This window comes from Rana temporaria, chromosome 5, assembly GCF_905171775.1.
Source record: "Rana temporaria chromosome 5, aRanTem1.1, whole genome shotgun sequence".
In the NCBI taxonomy this organism is placed as follows: Eukaryota; Metazoa; Chordata; class Amphibia; order Anura; family Ranidae; genus Rana; species Rana temporaria.
Window position 1 is genome coordinate 288,151,393 of NC_053493.1, and position 20,938 is coordinate 288,172,330.

The 20,938-nt window shown below is 41.6% G+C and overlaps 1 protein-coding gene across 4 annotated transcripts in view; it reads left to right on the forward strand.

Annotated features, from left to right (window-relative positions):
• Positions 1-20,938, forward strand: part of SPIRE1 (spire type actin nucleation factor 1) — a 259,646-nt gene that overhangs the window by 225,004 nt on the left and 13,704 nt on the right. For 2 of the 4 annotated variants that reach the window (XM_040353932.1, XM_040353935.1), the window contains 4 exons: positions 3,464-3,554; positions 6,407-6,549; positions 9,618-9,791; positions 16,478-16,615. In XM_040353932.1, coding sequence (XP_040209866.1) covers positions 3,464-3,554; positions 6,407-6,549; positions 9,618-9,791; positions 16,478-16,615 — 546 coding nt within the window. Of the gene's footprint in view, positions 1-3,463; positions 3,555-6,406; positions 6,550-9,617; positions 9,792-13,827; positions 13,861-16,477; positions 16,616-20,938 lie in introns of all 4 variants that reach the window. The other 2 variants (XM_040353933.1, XM_040353934.1) reach the window with 2 other exon arrangements.

Sequence of the window (20,938 nt, forward strand, 5' to 3'; positions counted from 1 at the left end):
ACACAATGTAACAATCAGGTGGACATGATCCATGACATATTTAAAAGACATTGCTGTATTTTGAAAAATGATGATTGTTTTAACCACTGCAGCCCCAGAAGGATTTGTCCCCTTAAAGTGTTTGTAAACCCACTTTTGAAATAAATAATAAAACACCTGCAAGACAATGGCATAATAAGCTTGACATACTAGCTCATTATGTAATGCTCACCTGGGATCAAAGCCCCCGCTGTGGTGTCCGACACAGCACCGTACGACGGCACTATAAAGGGGAAGTTCCATTCGGATGGCGCCACCCTTGGGGCTGCTTTTGCTGATTTCGTGTTCGTAAAAGACGATTGGCGCTTTTCAGTCTGTTACAGCGTGATGAATGTGCTATCTCCATTACGAACGCTGGTTTTACCAGAACGAGCGCTCCCGTCTCATAACTTGCTTTTGAGCATGCGCGTTTTTTTCACGTTATTAAAAGACCATTTTTTACAACATTAAAAACGTCGCGAAAAATTAGAGCATGTTTGAAATTTTATACACTGTGAAAAATGCTCTGGAGCCCACACACGATCGTTTTTAATGATATAAAAAAAAGTCATTTTTTACAACCCGAAAAACGGTTGTGTGTACGCGGCATAAGCCATTTTTTGCAATATGGCACTGCGCCGCTTTAAGCGCGGTCGTGCGACGCTGTACCCAAACAAAATTTACAATCTTTTTTCCCCCACAAAAAGAGCTTTCTTTTGGTGGTATTCGATCACCTCCTGCGGTTTTTTATTTTTTGCGCTATGAAGAAAAGAGCGCCAATTTTGGAAAAAATTTAAAAAAAAATCTTATTGCTATAATAAATAGCCCTTTAAAAATTTTTAGCAGGCTTGTGGCGGACAGATCAGACACTTTTGACAGATTTTTGGGACCATTGACTATATTGCTTTAAAAATGCATTGATTACTGTGTAAATGTCACTGGCAAAGAAGGGGTTAACGGGGCGATCAAGGGGTTAAATGTATTCCCTCGTGTGTGTGTGTGTGTGTGTGTGTGTGTGTGTGTTTTTAACTGGGGGGTGGGACTGACTAGAGGAGGAGCCAGATCGCTGTTCCTTACTAGTAGGAACAGACGACCTGTCTCCTGACAGAATGGGCATTTGTGTGTTTACACACACACACATCCAACCCCGTTCTGGCTCTTGTGCCCACGATCGAGCGTGGTCGGTGGACATCATGCCTGCCAGTTACGCACATCAGGACTCCCCGCCGTGCAGTGGGCGTGCCTGTTTAAAGGGCTAACATACAACTACAGCGCTTTGCACAGGAGAGCCGACCTGCCGCAGTAGAATCACGGTGGCTGGTTAGCTAGTGCTTAAAGTAGAAGTGTTGGATAGCAAAACAATATACATGCTTGCCTAAATAGCTTCAGCATCAGTCTGATGCTGCAGTTGTCCCCCTCTGGTCTAAGACTGAGAACTGAGCGATCACATGAATGTCTTCATTGAGTAGTGAATGTCAGCCTGGACCAGCTCTGTGATTTTGGCCAACAGCGCTCTTTAGCCCGCTGTCGGCTGAATCTGGGTCACAAGAGTGCAGAAATAAGTGCACTGCTGTAAAGTATGGCCAAAAAAACATTGGTCATACTCCTTTTTAATGAATTTTGTTGAAAAGCATTACATGTAACATATAATATACATACCCAACTACCTGGCTCCCAGTGGTTTTGCTTTTGGGCAAAAAGATGACCCATATCTGTCACTGCCCCAGGAATTATTTAGATGTGGCTCTTGCTCCTAATCTTAGATTCTTAGGTTCTTTCACTGCTAAAGTTACCCTAAACTGTGATATCAAAAATTCAATCCAAAAGGCATCTTCTATTGCTCTCAGCTTCCTTCAAATTTTAAATGTGTTTTTTTTTTTTTTGCTGCTGTGATCCAACTTCCTGATAATGTGTTTACATTCCTTTTCCATGGTCCCAATGTTTGTAGGAACATAGCCACCCGCTCACTCCTGAAATGGACCAGGGACTATGATTTATGAGATTTGTAGTGGATGGGGTAGATTCGGAAAGAAGTTACGCTGGCGTATCTATTGATAAGCCGCGTAACTTCTAGGATGCTCCGGCGTATCTTTTTTCTGTATTCAGAAAACAAGATACGCCGGAATTTGGCTAAGATCCGACTGGCGTAAGTCTCTTACGCCGTCGTATCTTAGTTGCATATTTAAGCTGGCCGCTAGGTGGCGCTTCCGTCGATTTACGCGAGGAATATGCAAATTGGGTAGATACGCTGATTCAGAAACGTACATCCGCCCGGCGCATTTTTTTACGTTGTTTACGTTGGGCTTTTTCCGGCGTAAAGTTACCCCTGCTATATGAGGCGTATCCTATGTTAGGTATGGACGTCGGGCCAGCGTTAAATTTTCCGTCGTTTGCGTAAGTCGTTCACAAAAAGGGCTGTGCGTAATTTACGTTCACGTCGAAAGCATTGGCTTTTTGCAGGTTAATTTGGAGCATGCGCACTGGGTTACGCTCACGGACAGCGCATGCGCCGTTAGTCAAAAACGTAAATTACGTGGGGTCAGCCTTCATTACCATACAACACGCCCACTACATGGATAATTTGAATTCCGCGAGCTTACACCGGACCACATACGCTACGCCGCCTTAACTTAGGGCGCAGGTTCTTTCTGAATACAGAACCTGCCTCACTAAGTTACGGCCGCAAAAATTTACGCCAATCTACCCCTATGTGTATATAGCAGTGTACTTGACTGCAGCTAACCTGCACTGCTCATTCCTAACAAATGGAAGTCGGGGGGAAAGGGGCGAGGTTTAGAAGCTCACTGAGGCCATTAAAAGCAGGCAGAATAACGCAGTAAGAAACTATTTGGTGAATAATATATTACAGGGGCAATAAGTACTGGATGTGTAAGGATTACTTTTTGGAAATTAGGCCCCTTTCACATTGAGGCGGGAGGTGCGGTGGCAGTTTAGCGCCGATATATCATCAGAATTGCGGCGGTATTCGGCCGCTAGCGGTGCGGCTTTAACCCCCGCTAGCGGCCGAAAAAGGGTTAATACCGCCCGCAATGCGCCTCTGCAGATGCGCATTGCCAGCGTTATAGCTGCGGTTTCCCATTGCTTTCAATGGGAAGGCGCGATAAATACACCACTCCTCTCACCGCTCCAAAGATGCTGCTAGCAGGACTTTTGGACCGGTACTGCTAGCGCACCGCTCCAGTGTAAAACCCCTTAGGCTTTCACACTGGAGAAACAGCAGCCACTGTTTAGGGTCGATTTGCAGGTATTATTTTTAGCGCAATAGCGCCTGCAAACTGCCGCAGTGAGAAAGGGGCCTTAAGGATATCATTTAGTTTCATTTTCTTCTAATGTTACTGTTGACTCAAATCCTAGTTAACATTATAAATCCAATTTAGATATTGCAAGGGGCATAAATCACAATCCTATTTTCTTCTCTTCATAGGAGGATACAGTACAAAAGTCTACAAGCAGCAGTAGTGTGTCCACTTCTCAGCCTGACGATTTATCTCCAGCAAGTGCCAGTGGTAAGAAAAGTAAGTACATGCCAACTTTTCATGTAGGCTTCTGGCCCACTTTGACCTTATGGTCTTCAGCATTCCATTCTCTTGGCAACTTCAGCTCTTGTAGGTTCATACTTATTATTTCAGTAATACTGCCAATCTTACCCTCTGCCCCCTTCTCTTCTTTGATCTGTCCCAGCATGAATATTTGTGTCAGTTTCAGGTTTCATATTATGCCTAAACTGATGATCAGTTTTGTTACCGCTGCTTGTAGTGAATGATCTGGGTTTACTTTTCTGAGTGTTGACTAACCTGTCCTTGCAGTCCAAGAACCTCTCAACACATTTTTTCCCACACCACTTTTTTCACACCACAGTTCAAAAGTACTGATTTTGGCACATAATAGACCTGTTCTTGCTATTGAGCGGTCCATAGCTTGATCTTTCTTAAAAAAAAAAAAAAAAAAACCTTTTGTAGACAAGGATTGTGATTCATCAGCATGGCTAAAGCGGACCTTTTCCTAGGTTTCACATCAACATCTCTGCATGCTGATGTGAAATTGCTTCTTTTTTTGTTGCTTTGACTACCTTTTTTTCTTTTCCACATCTTGGTTTAACTTAAGGCAGTGGTGATGTAGCCCTGGCACAGATGTCCCCTGGAAGGAAACCTCACCATTGCAATCAGAGAAGTCTTGTACCTAAATTGCGAGATCTCATGAGACCTCAGTGTTGTCATACTGCTCATGTGGGAGATGAAGCACATGACGTCATGCTCCTCATTTAACGCATGCATCATATGAAATTGCATTCATTTGCTGGGGAGTTTTTACCCCAACAGAGGCATGTAGTGTTATGCAACTTAAAGTGCATGAGGTAATGCGCTTCATCTTTTGCATGCATAGTATCACGGATATTTTCAAAATGGCAGTACAGGAATGTGGACCCAGACAGCACAGAAGCATTACAAAACAGGTAAATATGAATAAAGTCAAAAGGATGTATCAGGGTTTTTTCCAATGAGTCCTCTCTTCGCAATAGGTGGCCAATGTATTTGAGCTTCCGCTTCGGGATCTGTCCTTCAAGTGAATATTCAGGGTTGATTTCCTTCAGGATTGATTGGTTTGATCTACTGATGTAGGTACAGGCAGGAGGTTTTCCATTGATCTACAACGGTTACTGAATGAAGCCATGTTTGTTTTTTTTTTTTGTTTTTTTTTTCTAACTTGCCTCTGTCTTTTGAAATTAAAAATCTCAGCAGAGATCTACCAGCCACCTGTAATTGATCTACTGGTTGCCTCCCTCCGTCTTAAAGCGGGAGTTCACCCGAATTTTTTTTTTTTACATTAGATTGATGCTCATTTTGTCAAGGGGAATTGGGTAGTTTTTTTAAAACCGAAGCAGTACTTACCGTTTTAGAGAGCGATCTTCTTCGCCGCTTCCATGTATGGTCTTCGGGACTGGTTGACAGGCTTCCGACGGTCGCATACATCGCGTCACGAGTAGCCGAAAGAAGCCGAACATCGGTGCGGCTCTATACGGCGCCTGCGCACCGACATTCGGCTACTTTTGGAAAATCGTGACGCGATGTATGGGACCGTCGGAAGCCTGTCAATCAAGTAGGAAAGCTCAGTCCCGCAGCCCATACCCGGAAGCGGCAGAGAAGATGCATCTCTAAAACGGTGAGTACTGCTTCGATTGTAAAAACAACACCCGATTCCCCTTGACAAAACGAGCCTCAATCTAATGTTAAAAAGGTTTTTGAGTGAACCTCCACTTTAAGCTGGCCATACATGGATCAAAATTCTTCCGGTTCAGCATAGACTGGTTGAATTGCGATCCATGTAAATTCCGACTGGTTATACTGAAGTCGATCTGCCAATTGACCTCTGTACAACGAGACTGTCGGATTTGTCTCGCTGGATCATCGCTGCTGGCAGTGCTGATCAATATATTCTGCCTGTCTCCCTGCTGTCAGAATACAATAGCTCAGCAGGGAACATTCCCCTATCCACTACATGGAATGCATGGATGGGGGAATTGAGTCTTCCTCCTTTTTTTTTTTTTTTTACGGAAATAAAACTCCTTTATGGCCTGCTTTAGAGTGTCTTGTAAAGGAGAACTTTCTTGTCTGTATCTTTTTATAAAGATGATAATAGTAGTTTTGTGAATTAAATCTTATTTCATTCTCCTGACCAATGTTCTGGTAGAAAATGTCAACATTTGCCTTCAAAAACACAAGTTTGTGTAATGTCGGTAGAGTTAGAACCTCTAACAGATTTTTATTGCTGTCCATGTGCCTGCTGGAGAGCTTCACCATCTTTACTTGGTCATAACCATAGTCACTGGGACTAAAAATAACAAAATCTAAAATATTGAGTCAACACCAGAACAGGACTAGAAGAGGATGTCTTCAGGTTGGGAAATGTTCTCCTAGGAATGTCTAAGGAAGCCCATATATGCTTCATTTTTTCAACCTGCAGGCTTAGCTCAGTGTCCTTAGGAGGTAAGACATCTTCCACCAGCTGTGCTGGATTAGGTCTTTGAAGCTGTAAGTAGAACTGTGTCCAGACTACGAACATTTAACCATTTACATATTCTTAACCAGCAGTACATGAGCATTAAACCAGCTCGAATTGATCCCTGTATCCACAGTCGCTGTGGAGCAAGTCATCCTCAAACTTCACAACAGAAATACAATTGCTATCATTTCATCAGCTCAGATCATTCTGTTCTGCCCTCCTAGCAGTGACCTGGCTACCTGTCAGTCTTTAATGAATATTATAATAATCTACAGATACAAATAAGCCTAGAAATGGTGTTAATGTAGGTAGTCCATGTGGTAGTTGTTTATTAGTTATTCAATTTAAGCATTGTTTTTCCCTTCAGCACCACCCAGGTTCCTGCCAATTTCCTCTACGCCACAACCGGAGAGACGGCAAGCTCCACAGAGGCGCCACTCCATAGAGAAAGAGACACCAACCAATGTTAGGCAGTTTCTACCACCAACTCGACAAAGCTCCAGATCTTTGGTAAGTTCAATGTAATCTAGATTATGCGACTGCTATTCGTGTCCCAGTGGATATGAAAGTACAGTAAAGGGGGAGAAAAATTCCACCAGCTTTCATCTTGCAGGACTCTACAGAAGTTGGCGCCCATAGTAATTCTCTTTATTGTGGAAAGAGTGTCACAAGACCACTGTTATTGAAATATGCAAGTATACATTTAGCTCATCAACAGGGGGAACATAAAAATAAATAAAAAATAAAGTTAAACATGAAATATGTGCCTACAGCAAGCAATCTGTTAACCGCTCATGTGTCATCAGAGGTACTTGATGGCTGCTAATCTTTCTTACAAATAAAAAATCAAAAGCCAATGGCCTGGCTGGCATATCGACGCTCTTGCTTTAAGCCTTTGAGTCTCTGAACAGGATAAGCATGCAGATCAAAAATTCTGCCTTACCGATCTTCCAGGTCAGTGACTCAGAATGTACCAGAGCCATGGGCTTCACAGAACAGCCTTGCAACTAAACTTGTTAGGACAAGTTTAACAATTTAGGTTTTTTGTTTTGTTTTTGTTTTTTTTGTGTACACCCTCCGTTGCTGGCTGTGTAGCAAAAGGGGGAGTGGTTGAAGGGTGGCAAACATGCAGCCCAACTGCAGGTTTTTTTTTTTTTTACCGCCCCCTCTATCGCAAGTGTACAGGACCCCTTAATGTTTTCTTTTTAAATTAGATTTTTAAGTAATAAAAATTGGGACATAAACGATCTGTCTATTTAAAATTATAAACATAAAAAAAATGAATAACAAAAACTGTTTCTCTAATGTTCCTGATCTCCCTGCTTGTTTTGGGTCGCTGACTTAAAGTATTGAAGCCAGACAGTACAGCAGCTAACATTTGTAGTAAATTCTTTAATATTTATGCTCCTTTGTGCGTACCGGCGTGAAATACTGACTGGGAATGCAGATATTTCTAATTATTTATTTTTTCTTCATACACAGCGCTTTCTTTATGCCACTGTGTTTACAGGCACATTGTAAACAATGGGCTGCATTTTATTCAGTAAAAAAAATAACGCTGAAAAAACGCTGTACTGAGCTTTTTCAAGCAACAGTGTGCAAGAGGCCTTAGACTTTGAAATCTGGTTGGTTTGGGTTGCAGCACATTCCTAACTACTGAAAAAGGCCATCAGTGTTTGGATTGTGGGCTTTATTTTACAATGGATAGCACAAATCTTTCAGAGAATAGCCGTGGGTTCCTTGTCATCCTTCTTGTGTCCCCCGTTGCCTACATCAAATGAAACTGCATTTAATTAATTTTATTAATTTAGATCAGGGGTCTCCAAACTTTGTAAACAAGGGGATCAGTTTACCGTCCTTCGAACTTAAGGGGGGCCGGACTGTGGCCATTGGGAGTAGAAAACGTCCCAACGTCGGTGGAAATAAACAATGTCCCATCTTTGGTATTAGTGGGAGGAGTAACGTCTAATTTTTTGTGTCATTGGGAGGAATTTCACCCCATCATTGGTTTCATGGGCCCCATTGTTGGTATCATTGGGAGGAATTGTACCCCAAGCTTTGGTGTTATTGGGAAAAGTTGTGCCCCATCGTTGGTGTCATTGGAAAAAATTCTGCCCTTTCGTTGGTGTGTGTGTGGGGGGGGGGGGGATTATGCCTCATTGTTGGTGTTGGTGGATGAAATTAGTGCCCCAAGGGCCGGATTAAAGCAAGCAAAGGGCCACATCTGGCCCTAGGGCCAGAGTTTGGATACCACTGATTTAGATTATGAACACTAATTATTAATGCTTATACAATGTTCGTTTTTTTTTTTTCTTTCTTGAAAACTGGTAAAGGGCACTACATAGTGGGCGTCTATAAAAGTACTCATTGCAGAGGATCAGTTTAATACATAATACAACCTTTGGTTACTGATGCTGCACATGTCACCATTTTGTATATAACAATTATGCAACATTGATTTGATGTCAGACCATAGGACAGAAATTGATAGTTTATATATTTTGGGGGAGGGTAATGTACTGAGATCTCTGCAGCTGAATCTATTATATCCGTGTTTATTATAATGTGCAACTTGTGCCACTGCAGGTACACTGTCACAGTGGCTAATGTAGCAAGGCTCAGGACAGCCATTTTGGAGAATATTCAGTATATACCAACTGTCGAATGCATTATAATTGGCAGTTGCTATTGGGAGCATGTTTGTTTATCCAGCAGAATTCATAAATGGCACAGTGATTTTTAGACACAGACCCTCTCAAGGGCAAGAGTGCACGCAGCGGAATGAAATTCATGCGTTCCTGGTCAGGAAAGCACACTGCCAGTCATTGCAGATCTAGCAGTGTTGTAGTGGCTGGCACTCATAAATATATTACTGCAGGTAGCACGGAAACGCAGCAAAAGTTATAAATGTCAGTACATAACTATACAAGGTTTGGAAACACAGTTGTATATGTGATGTCGTTGCTGCAAAAGAGACCTGTACCATATGGTGTGTGCAACTTTTGACAAGTCACAAGTATGTAATTCGCTGTAAGAACATGTCACTGCATCTATGTACTTCCCTTTTTAGTACCAGACTTTGAAAACTGCCCATTAGAGCTAAGTGATTCAATCGGCTTTGTTTTTACCTGTAAAATATAAATACCATATGTAGAAAACCTCCGATTAGCGAAAGCTTAAGGATAAAAGTGTCTCCGTTTTGCTTTTATTTACCTATTAAGTGTCGGTTAACCATGACAATATTCTTCCTTCATTATTGGAGTTAGCTTTAAATTGTTATGAGCAGTTAGAAGGGGTTTGCTGCCCCCCTGTGGCAGTGTATCGTATTAAAAACAAAAATGTAGTAATGCAATGGTTTTGGTTATGTGATGAAAAAGAAATGTATTCATTAGATATAATAGTGATGAAACCAATCTTGCCTTGATACACCATTTTTAGGTTTACAAGTGAACACTCCGTTTCAAATGTGGAATTAAAGAATAGTTTTGCTCCTCTTTGACGTTTGCGTTTAGATTCCTTGAAGGATGTCTAGTCACTTGGGGAACATGCCCTCAACCTCCTCCCTGTTTATTATTTAGGTTCCTAGGATAACCAGTTTCTTTCCAAGGATGACTTTGCGACCACCATTTTCCAGCATTCGCACAGCTTCTTTGTTGGGCTCTCATCCTTTTGAAGCAGCCATTTTTGGGGCGGCAGGGGCTATGTTTTATCTGTTTGAGAGAGCTTATGCCAGCAGGTGGAGAGCCCCGCAGGTTTGCCTCTTTCATCTTCAGTTTTGATCTGGCAATCAATCTCTTCCTCCGATTTCCTCCCGGGTAGGAGTGGTACTTCAGCTGTTGCCATGTGACCAGCTGCAGCATCCGCGCCTTCTTCCTGTGATTTCACAGCGGGAAACTCTGCGTGATTTCTTTTTTGCCTGCTCCAATCATGCTGCATAATGTAATACATTTTAATTCATGGCCTAAAGGACAACAAACTGATAAAGCAACATCATTTTTAACCCTGCCTTTAGCCATCCGGTTACTCGGCTATTATTTAACGTGTTCTGGGCACTACCTCTACGTACAGCCCATTCGTTTTAGACATAGTTGGTTTCAAAGAATGATGTTGCTTAAAGTTTGTCTAGTCCTTGAACATTATATGATTTATTTAAAAAAAAAAAACATTAGCATTTGATCTATCTGCTTCAATCCCAAGCATCGCTTATTTGTCTTTTCCGAATATTTCCTTTCCATACAAACTTTGCAAATATCATTAGTATGTATGCACTTCACAATCAGGTTTAAAGAAACCAACCTCTTCTTCAAAAACAATATCCATAAATTAGCAGCGTGGCGTAGTAATACTTTGGAGGAATTTCAACTAGTGTAGCAGTATCTGTTGTATTATGGCAGATGATTTCTGCTGTTCGGGACAGATTTATATTTTATTATATAAATGTTGGATGCACCAATTTCCTTTTTTATTATCCCATTTAGAAAAATGCGAATGTCAAGGAAAGATGGAAGTCGGGTTACTGGTACACAATTGGTTTGCATCAGTGAACCTGGGTGCAACTCAGTATGTAGATAGATTGATCCAGATATGAGGCACCCACAGGAATTTTTAAGTTGTAGAATTCAGCATGTGGGCTACTGGGTGGTACAATGCACGGTTTTGATGTTTTAATTTTTTCTCTACTAATTATATTTTAGTGTCACAAATCGACGCTTCATTCAAGTCTGCACATTAGTGCAGTCCCATTCAGTTTGCTGTGGGAAAAATGCAACATGCCTGCACTATTCTATAGGGTGCCATAAACACAAATCACCACTTCATTGTGATATGAACAATGGTTTTCCATGTGCCTTTGCAGTAACCTGTATTGTATCCAGTGAGGATTAATCCAGGTCACTGTACATACACTGCTCAAAAAAATGAAAGGAACACTTTTGAATCAGAACTCCTGGGATATTGATCTGGTCAGTTAAGTAGCAGAGGGGGAGGAGTGTAAACAGAGGGGGTTGTTAATCAGTTTCAGCTGCTTTGCTGTTAATTGAAATGAACAGGTGCACTAAATGAGCAACAATGAAACGACCTCCAAAACAGGAATGTTTTTTCAGGTGGAGGTGTCTGATATTTTTTTCCCTACTTTTCTTTTTCTGACTGTTTTTCACTAGATTTGCATTTGGCTAGGGTCAGTGTCACTACTGGTAGCACAAGGCGATGCTTGGACCCTATAAAGGTTGCACAGGCAGTCCAACTCTTGCAGAATTGCACATCAATACGTGTCATTGCCAGAAGTTTTGCCGTGTCTCCCAGCACAGTCTCAAGAGCATGGAGGAGATTCCAGGAGACAGGCAGTTACTCTAGGAGAGCTGGACAGAGCCGTAAAAGTCCTTAACCCATCAGCAGGACCGGTATCTGCTCCTTTGTGCAAGGAGGAACAGGATGAGCACTGCCAGAGCCCTACAAAATGACCTCCAACTGGTGTGAATGTCTCTGACCAAACAATCAGAAACAGACTTCATGGGGGTGGCCTGAGGGCCCAACGTTCTCTAGTGTGCTCTGTGCTCACTGCCGGACACTATGGAGCTCGATTGGAATTTTCCATTGAACACCAGAATTGCCAGGTCCGCCACTCGTCCCCAATGCTTTTCACAGATGAGAGCACCCTGAGCATATGTGACAGATGTGAAAGGGTCTGGAGAAGCCACGGAGAACTTTATGCTGCCTGTAACATTGTTCAGCATGACCGGTTTGGTGGTGGGTCAGTGATTGTCTGGGGAGGCATATCCATGGAGGGATGCACATACCTCTACAGGCTACACAATGGCACCCTGACTGCCAGTCGGTATCGGGATGAAATCCTTGGACTCAGTATCAGACCCTACGCTGGTGCAGTGGGTCCTGGGTTCCTCCTGGTGCATGACAATGCCCGGCCTCATGTGGCGAGAGCATGAAGCCAGTTCCTGGAGGATGAAGAAATTGATACCATTGAATGGCCCCCACGCTCACCTGACCTAAATCCAAAAGAAAACCTCTGGGACATTATGTTTCGGTCCATCCGGTGCCGCCAGGTTGCACCTCAGTCTGTTCAGGAGCTCAGTGATGCTCTGGTCCATATCTGGGAGGAAATGACCCAAGACACCATCCGTCTCATTAGGAGGAGCATATCCTGATGTCAGGCATGCATACAAGCACTTGGGGGCCATACAAACTACTGAGGGACATTTTTGAGTTGTTGCAATGAAATTTCAGCAAAATGGACTAGCTCGTCATTTTTTTCATTTTGATTTTCGGGGTGTCTTTGAATTCAGCCCTCTGTAGGTGGATAATTTTCATTTCCATCAAATGATGTGCCATCCCTTCATTCCTAACACATTACCCAGTCCATATCCGTATAGATATCTAGCATGAGATTTTTACCCATTGAGATCTGATATGTTTTCAAAGTGTTCCTTTCATTTTTTTGAGCAGTGTAGTATAAATGAGCCCTAAAGGTAACTTTTTAATGAGCTTTTAATGCTTTCTGTCCCATCAGTGGGTTGCAGTCTTGAGAAATGTGGGCTGCACCCCACTGAACCTTTAGTGAGCATTAAGTAAATGCTACTCCTGTAAATTCCTGTGGGTGCCTTAAATCCTCAGTATCTACTTGTAGATATATTTAGTAAAGGCAGTAAATGCAACAGAAATCACAAAAGATCTAGCGCAATTTACCCTGGCATTAGGTAAGCATGCCTTAATGTAGTATTTTCCAAAAGAAAAAAAATGTAACCAACCATAGCCATGTAAGAAAAAAAATTATAGAATCTATTTGGTTTAAAACTCAAATTTAAGTATAACTTTTTCGACATAGTTTACATCTTGGACCAATGTAAGTATGCATATGTCATACCTGTAGGATCCCTATGTAAGTGTATAATCACTGTAGTAGTCACCATTACTACAATGATTGCCAAAGTTTTCCAGGTCCTGTGCAAGTGCATGCCCTGCAGCATAGTGAACACAGGGGATGCCTACTCAGCAAGGGGGCCATTCTTGGGACACATTGCAGTTTTCTCAATAAATGCAAGATGTTCACTGATTGGCCAAGGAGGAGATCATGATTTTGCCTCCCTACCTTTCCACCACATTCAATCGGAAAATGCATGGCACTCTGTGAATGGCACTCGAGCTAAGCATGCTACCTCTAGAGTTCACTATGCAGCAGGGTACCTGGGCACTGCAAATGCATACTTGCTTTGGTCAAAGCTGGACCATGTAACTGCCCAAAAAAACAAAGTTGAAATTTTAGCTTAAAAATAGATAAATGAGACACTTTTGTTGCCACCAATATGCGCATTTATAATGAATATACGCATAATGTAAAGATTTCTGCCTATTTTGACTATTTTACTATACCTTATTCTACATGTATATAAAGTGTATACATTTTCTCAAAAGCCCCAAAACTTATTAAAGTTGGCTTCCCCTATTTAATGAGTGCTCTGTGTTAAGGGAGAGAGCTATAGTCTAGAAAAGAATGAAGTTGTCACCGTTGTGTCCTGATTGGTGGTCTTCGATGAAACCACACCTGGTACTGTAAAGACCGTTCAATATAATTCTCATGAGCAATACTACACAGTAAGTTTATCAATGCATCCATAATCATATACGTGAACAGATCCTAAAGCTGATTTATACAAATGGTGCCTAAAATAAATAAAATAAATCTGAAATGTAATTCACTCGATTTTCTCAGTTTGTATTACATCTTATGACAACACAGCGTTACATCTTATTGCATATTGTTTTTCCTGAAAGCAGGCGGCACTCCAGATCACGGATGTACCCCATGGGGTATGTTATTTTAAGGATGTACAAATTTAACCAGGGTGATTTTTCTTTTTCCACCTTTTAACTCCTGTGGTATTGGATTGCACCTTTTGTTAGGTGATTACACCTGTTCTCCAGCACTATAAGAGTTAATATTTAATTGGGTTTATTTCCAGATAATGGAGATCCATAAATGCTAATGTTTTCCTGGTGCGTTAGTTGAATATCAGCATCACCATGTCTAATTTAAAGGCAGAACAGTCATACAACACTTCCAGGGCACAGAGCTGAAGAAGTCACATAGGATTTGTTTTTGAAGAAACCATTTTTGCACAGCCTTGTTCTGCCTTTCTTTTAGATGTATAAATATGATCATCCTCTTGTATTGATTTCCTATTAAAGGGGGAGCATTTTATTCTGTGGTGACTTTGGTGTCCACACATTACTGTAACATATTTAAGAGCCTATTTATAAGGGGGTGAAATCTAAAATTTGGCACTTTATTTTTTCGTTGCCTTGTTCCCTTGACTGGGTGCAGTCCATTATTTTGAATGTATATTTTCCACATAGAATATCAGCACAGTGCAAGGAATGTTATAGCACAGAACTGCATATTTTTTGTCAGTTTGTTTTATTACACACACCCCCCCCCCCCTTTTTTACACGTGTGTTTTAGGTGTATTTTGGGCGCTTCAGCGCAAAATCTTGTTTGCTGCATCTTCAGTGCAATTTGCAGTAATACGCAAGTTGCATATTGAATAAAATGCATGCAAAACACACCTAAAATTTACAACATATCACACCCACATATAACCAAAACACATAGGTATGAATAGAGCCTCAGTCGTTGTGGAGGTTTAAGCTCCAGTAAACACCCCCCCCCCCCCCCCAAATGGACCCATTGGGTGAGATTTACTAAAACTGGTGCACACAGAATCTGGTACAGCTGAGCATCGTAACCAATCAGCTTCCAGGTTTTATTGGAAAGCTTAATTGTACAAGCTGAAGTTGGAAGCTGATTGGTTACTATAGTTTAGTAAAAGTTGCAGACTTTATTTATATTTTTCAGATTTTTTTTTCAGTTGGTGAACAATAAAGGGGTTTAAAGCACCCCTTTACAAATTCACCAGAGGCAGAGATGGCAACTTACCCTGAACTCTTAGGCCTCGTACAGACGAGAGGATATCCGCTGAAAACAGTCCGCCGGACCGTTTCCAGCGGATAAATCCTCTGGCGGATTTTGATCTGATGGCTGTACACACCATCAGATCAAAATCCCCGCGGAATACATCCGCGGTGACGTGGCCGCGACGATGACGCGGCGACGTGTGCGACCCTGGAAGGTAAATACTTCCACGCATTCGTCGAATCATTACGACGCATTCGAGGGATGGGATCGGATGGACTTATCCGGTGAGTCTGTACAGACGACCGGATAAGTCCGCTGGACTGGATTCCAGCGGATAGATTTCTTAGCATGCTAAGACATTTTTATCCGCTGGGAATCCGTCGGCTGGATTTTTATCCGCTGGGAAATGTCCGCTCGGACGTACACACGACCGGATCTTTCTGCTGGAACTGATCCCAGCGGATAGATCCGGTCCTGTGTACGGGGCCTTAGACGCCCATTGTCTTTTGACAATAGGATAATGCTTTGGGAGTGGGACCTATTTAATTGTGATTTTTCCCCCCTTTTTTTATTTTAGAAATGCCTGTATGGTGCTGAATAATGGCATATGGGCTGCTATCGGCTTTTTTTTCTTATTTTTTTTTTTTATTGGAAGTTTTTATTGGAAGTTTGCAAAATTTTGGCACCCTGGCCATGGGTTGCCAACCCATATGCAATATGTTTAGGGGAATTGTGCGATCACAATTTTTAGTTAAAAAAAATTTATCAGACATAAGTTATTGTAGGATTACAGGAGCACTTCTGATATTTAACCTAGTGTAAATCCAATAATGCAGTACGCTTAGTGTAAAGGCAGCTGTGATTTTCCTCATGTTTTATAAATGGGCTTCTTAATAAAAATGCAATTGATACATTAACGTGGTCTCCTATATAAGTTCTTTACAATGCTAGTCCTCTGCTAGCCACAAATGGCTCATAATATGTTAATTTCCCATTGAGGGAGCAGATTAATAGAAATCCAAAACTAAGAAATACCTCTTAGCACATGTTGTTGTGGCTTCTTTGAGGATCAGCATTGATAAATGCTTTGATGCAATAAAATTAAATGTATATTTGTTAAAGGGGCAGGTAAGTTCCATTCCACCACAGCATAAAATCCCCATATTTGATTTTCTTACTAACCCTTTCCTTTAACTGCTCTGCAATGGCCACCTCATATTATTTATTATGAATATTATGTCAAAAACAACATATATGAAAATATTCCCAAAAATTTAAAAATGTTTTCTATCGTACTGCAGAGGAGCTATAAAGATATTCTTTCGATGATCTATTCCATTTCATTATGTACTGATAAACAATAGTTGGTTTATACCCAGGTATTTTCAGTCAGTGCTCTCCTAGATCTCTTTACTACTAACAGAGGTGCTTGGTTGAAGGTCTTTGTATCCCTTGTAGCTGATGATGATGATGATGTTGTTTGCTATTTTGATGAAGGCTGTTCAATTTCAGGAGGAGTTTTGTTATCCAGTTGAATGCCTTGCTCTCACCGTAGAAGAAGTCATGCACATACGACAAGTGCTTGTAAAAGCAGAGCTGGAAAAATATCAGCAGTATAAAGATGTCTACAGTGCTCTCAAGAAAGGAAAGGTAAACTCTGTTAAAATGTATAGAAACATTTCAGCTTGCTTTAACATTTATTTTGTCAACTTTCTAAAAGGTGTTGGCTTTGGTAAAGACTAGTGACTACAGTATAAGACCCAGTGCACATAGTCATGGGCATCTTCTTGCTTATGCTAGACTAAAGAGCAGCACTGAGGTGTACTTAAAGTGTAAGTTGAGCTTTTCAAAAGAAAGAACACTATGCCGTCCCATATGGGTCTCTACTGCTGCCTATGATGTCCTCAGCTTCTTTAAAACGTGGTTGTAGACTACATTGTTTGAACAAAAAGGGAGCCCTGGTTGGTGGGAAAGGCGTAGCATGCTATGCTACTGTATTCATATAAGACGGCATAATGTGCTTTTTTTTTTCTTGATAAATTCAGTTTTTATTCAAGTTTATAACAAAAGGCAGTGCAATAAACCACTGCAAGACTAAAAAAGGCATTAAAGCGGAGGTTCACCCTAAAACAATTATATACCATTACATCCAGCATACTTCCGCCTACCGTATGCTGTTTTTTTTTTTGTTGCCATACATACCGTTTTATTGTTATTTCCCCCCTGGATTCCGGGTTCTGATTACCGCGGGAGTGGGCGTTCCTATTTAGAGATTAGATGATTGACGTCTGGTGAAAAACTTCCCTTGGCGCATAAGGCGCGTCACCAGTTTTCCGTAAATAGCCGACCCGAGAGTCGGCTCTATACGGCGCCTGCGCCCGCCATGTAGAGCTGACTGCGCAGGCGCCATATAGAGCCGACTCGCAGGTCGGCTATTTACGGAAAACTGGTGACACGCCTTATGCGCCAAGGGAAGTTTTTCACCAGACGTCAATCATCTAACCTCTCAATAGGAACGCCCACTCCCGCGGGAAACGGAACCCGGGGGGAAAATGACGATAAAACAGTATGTACGGCAAAAAAAAAAAAAAACGACATTCTGTAGATGGCGGACGTATGCTGGATGTAATGGTATATAGATGTTTTTTAGGGTGAACCTCCGCTTTAAGAGAAGAGGAAAAAACCACAGTAATTTTAAATATAGCTCCGCAATTACTGTCCAAGCAGGGTGGTTCAACTACCAGTTGGGGGAGGGGGGGGGGGGGTCATAGATGTCCTGTGTTAGGGTATACCTTAATTAGAAAGCATCGGTGCAATAAATTCTAAATGCTTTTTAAAACTACATCCAGAACGCTCATAAAAATCCAAGTAGACACGGGTCGGAACTGAAGGCTAAAGGTTTGGGTATTTGTAACAAGCAAAGGTCTAGTATATGTATAGTTGAAACCTTTTTTTAAGTTGGAAGGGGAAAGTACTAAAACCCTTGTCAGTTGATTGTTTTTGCTGTATGTGTACTATTGGGAAGATTTCCCTTTACTTCCTGTCCAAGAAACACAACCAGAAATGAAAAGAAATCTTTACAAAGTGAGGAACCTGAACAGATTGGTTCCCCAATGGATGATTTCCCTCACCTCCTTGTTCTAAGAACAAATGTAAAATTATGGGTTTCCGATCACTCTGACAATGGTTACTAGGGTGTTCTACTCCCTACCTTCTCTATCCAAAACTAACAAATAAAAGTTCTGGCTATACAAACCTTTTTAAATGACTGTGTGTACAGAGCTTTACTGAAAATAAGTGGCAATAGCTTGTTTATTTCCTGTGCTAACAAGCTAACTTAAATTTGGTGTTGCTAAACCCAGGATCTTGCATTCACTATATCTGGTCTCCCACAGTACATATAATATGGAAATGCAGTTATTTTAATAAAAATAACCTTCTCAATATCTTTTCTTATCAGCAGTATATAGCAGTTTTGTCACTTCTATCAGTGTCTGGTTAATGCTTGTAAGAGGTGCTTTCCTTCTACTTTGACTGTCCTATAAGGGTGAAGGACCCCTGACCCTCTGTCTGGACAGTGCTGATTGGCCCTGTGCCAAACACATGCACCCTCCCAAAAAAAAAACACCATCTAGCAATACACACCAAACTAAGCATGTGCAGAGTGCCCCCAAGGTTCTGTACTATTAGGAGATGGATTGGGGACTGTGGAAGTAGGGGAGGGTTAGAGAAGACAAGATCAAACTGCCTTTTTACATAATACGCAGGAATAACCCCTTACAGTGCCTTGAAAAAGTATTCCTACCCCTTGAAATTTTCCACATTTTGTCACGTTCCAACCAAAAATGTAAATGTATTTCATTGGGATTTTATGTGATAGAACACAAAATGGCACATAATTGTGAAGTGGAAGGAAAATGATAAATGGTTTTTAAACTTTTTTTTACAAATATCTGAAAAGTGTGGCGTGCATTTGTATTCAGCCCCCTTTTTTTTCTTTCTTTTTTTTTTTTATATAATCTTGATTTTTGTAAAAGAAAAACATATGAAAAAACACGTACAACAGTTTGCTTTAAAATGAGGGAAAAAAAAACGCAGACCCACATAGATCTGGTGTGTTCAGCCCCCTTTTACTCTGATACGCTTAACTAAAATCTAGTGGAACCAATTGCCTTCAGAAGTTGCCCATCTAGTAAATGGAGTCCACCTAAATACAGCTTTTCTGTGAAGCCATCAGAGGTTTGTTGGAGAACCTTGGTGAACGAACAGCACCATGAAGGCCAAGGAACACACTAGACCGGTCAGGAATAAAGCTGTGGAGAAGTTTTTTTAGGTTATAAAAAAAATATCCCAAGCTTTGAACATCTCATGGAGCACTGTTCAATCCATCATCCGAAAATGGAAAGGGTATAGCAGAACTGCAAACCTACCAAGACATGGCTGTCCACCAAAAACGGACAGGCCGGGCAAGGAGAGCATTAATCAGAGAAGCAGTCAAGAGGCCCATGGCAATTCAGGAGGAGCTGCAGAGATCCACAGCTCAGGTGGGAGATTCGGTCCACAGGACAACTACTAGTCATGTACTCTACAAATCTGGCCATTGTTGAAAGAGAGCCATAAGGAGTCCCATTTGCAGTTTGTGAGAAGCCATGTGGGGGACACAGCAAACATGTGTTAGAAGGTGCTCTGGACAGGTGAGACCCAAATTGAACTGTTTGGCCTAAAAGCAAAAAGCTGTATGTGGTAGAAAACTAACACTGCACATCACTCTGAACACACCATCCCCACTGTGAAACATGTGGTGGCAGCAATATTTTGTGGGGATGCTTTTCTTCAGCAGGGACAGGGAAGCTGGTCAGAGTTGATAGGAAGATGGAGCCAAATCTGTTAGTTTTCAAAAGGCTTGAGACTGGGGCAGAGGTTCACCTTCCAGCAGGACCACGACTCTAATCATACTGCCAGAGCTACAATGGAATGGTTTAAATTAAAGCATATTCATGTGTTAGAATGGTTCACTCAAAGTCCAGACCTAAATCCAATTGAGAATCTGTGGCAAGACTTGAAAATTGCTGTTCAGGTGCTCTCCATCTAATCTCAGAGTTGATGTGCAGAGCTGGTAGAGACATACCCAAAAAGACTTAAAGCTGTATTTGCATCGAAAGGTGGTTCTACAAAGTATTGAGTCAGGTGGGCTGAATACAAATGCATACCACACTTTTCACATTTATTTGTAAAAAAAAAAAAATGAAAACCATTTATCATTTTCCTTCCACTTCACAATTATGTGCCACTTTGAGTTGGTCTATCACCTAAAAATCCCAATAAAATACATTTATCTTTTTGGTTGTAACCAGGGCTCAAGTCCTGCGGGAACGGAGTTCCTGCACTTTTTCACAGCAGGAACTCGGTTCCCTTTGCAGGACTAGAGCAGCCGAGCCGCCCGAGCCAATCCTTCACTAAGCGGCGATGCCCAGCTCGAGTCACTGTCAGGGGCAGGCGAACCTTAGTAATCCTTTATGTTACTGGCCGATTCCTGTATATGGATTCATCGGGTAGTGTGCGGGTATTCCGTCACTTCCTCGATGTCTCCTGGGAGCTTTTTTCATTGTTCCCAGGAGACATTGCGGAGGTCTGCCGCGAGTTATCGCGGGATTTAGAAAAAAAACATGCGGTTTAGTAATTATGCATTTTTTTGGGTGGGAGTTCCCACACTTTTTTCCCCAGGACTTGACCCCTGGTTGTAACATGACAAAATGTTGACAATGTCAAGGGGTAGGAATACCTTTTCAAGGAATTGTAGGTTCCACAGTGTGCATAACAAGCATGCTTTAGTGAATATGCAGACCGCTTTTACGGTCGTGGGTTTAGTAACTCTTTACCGCCGCAAAAAATTAAGTCGTCGGCTACAAATACTGCAGCTGCTGGCTTTTGATATTGGAACACTTGCCTGTCCTGGGCGCCCGCGATGTCAGC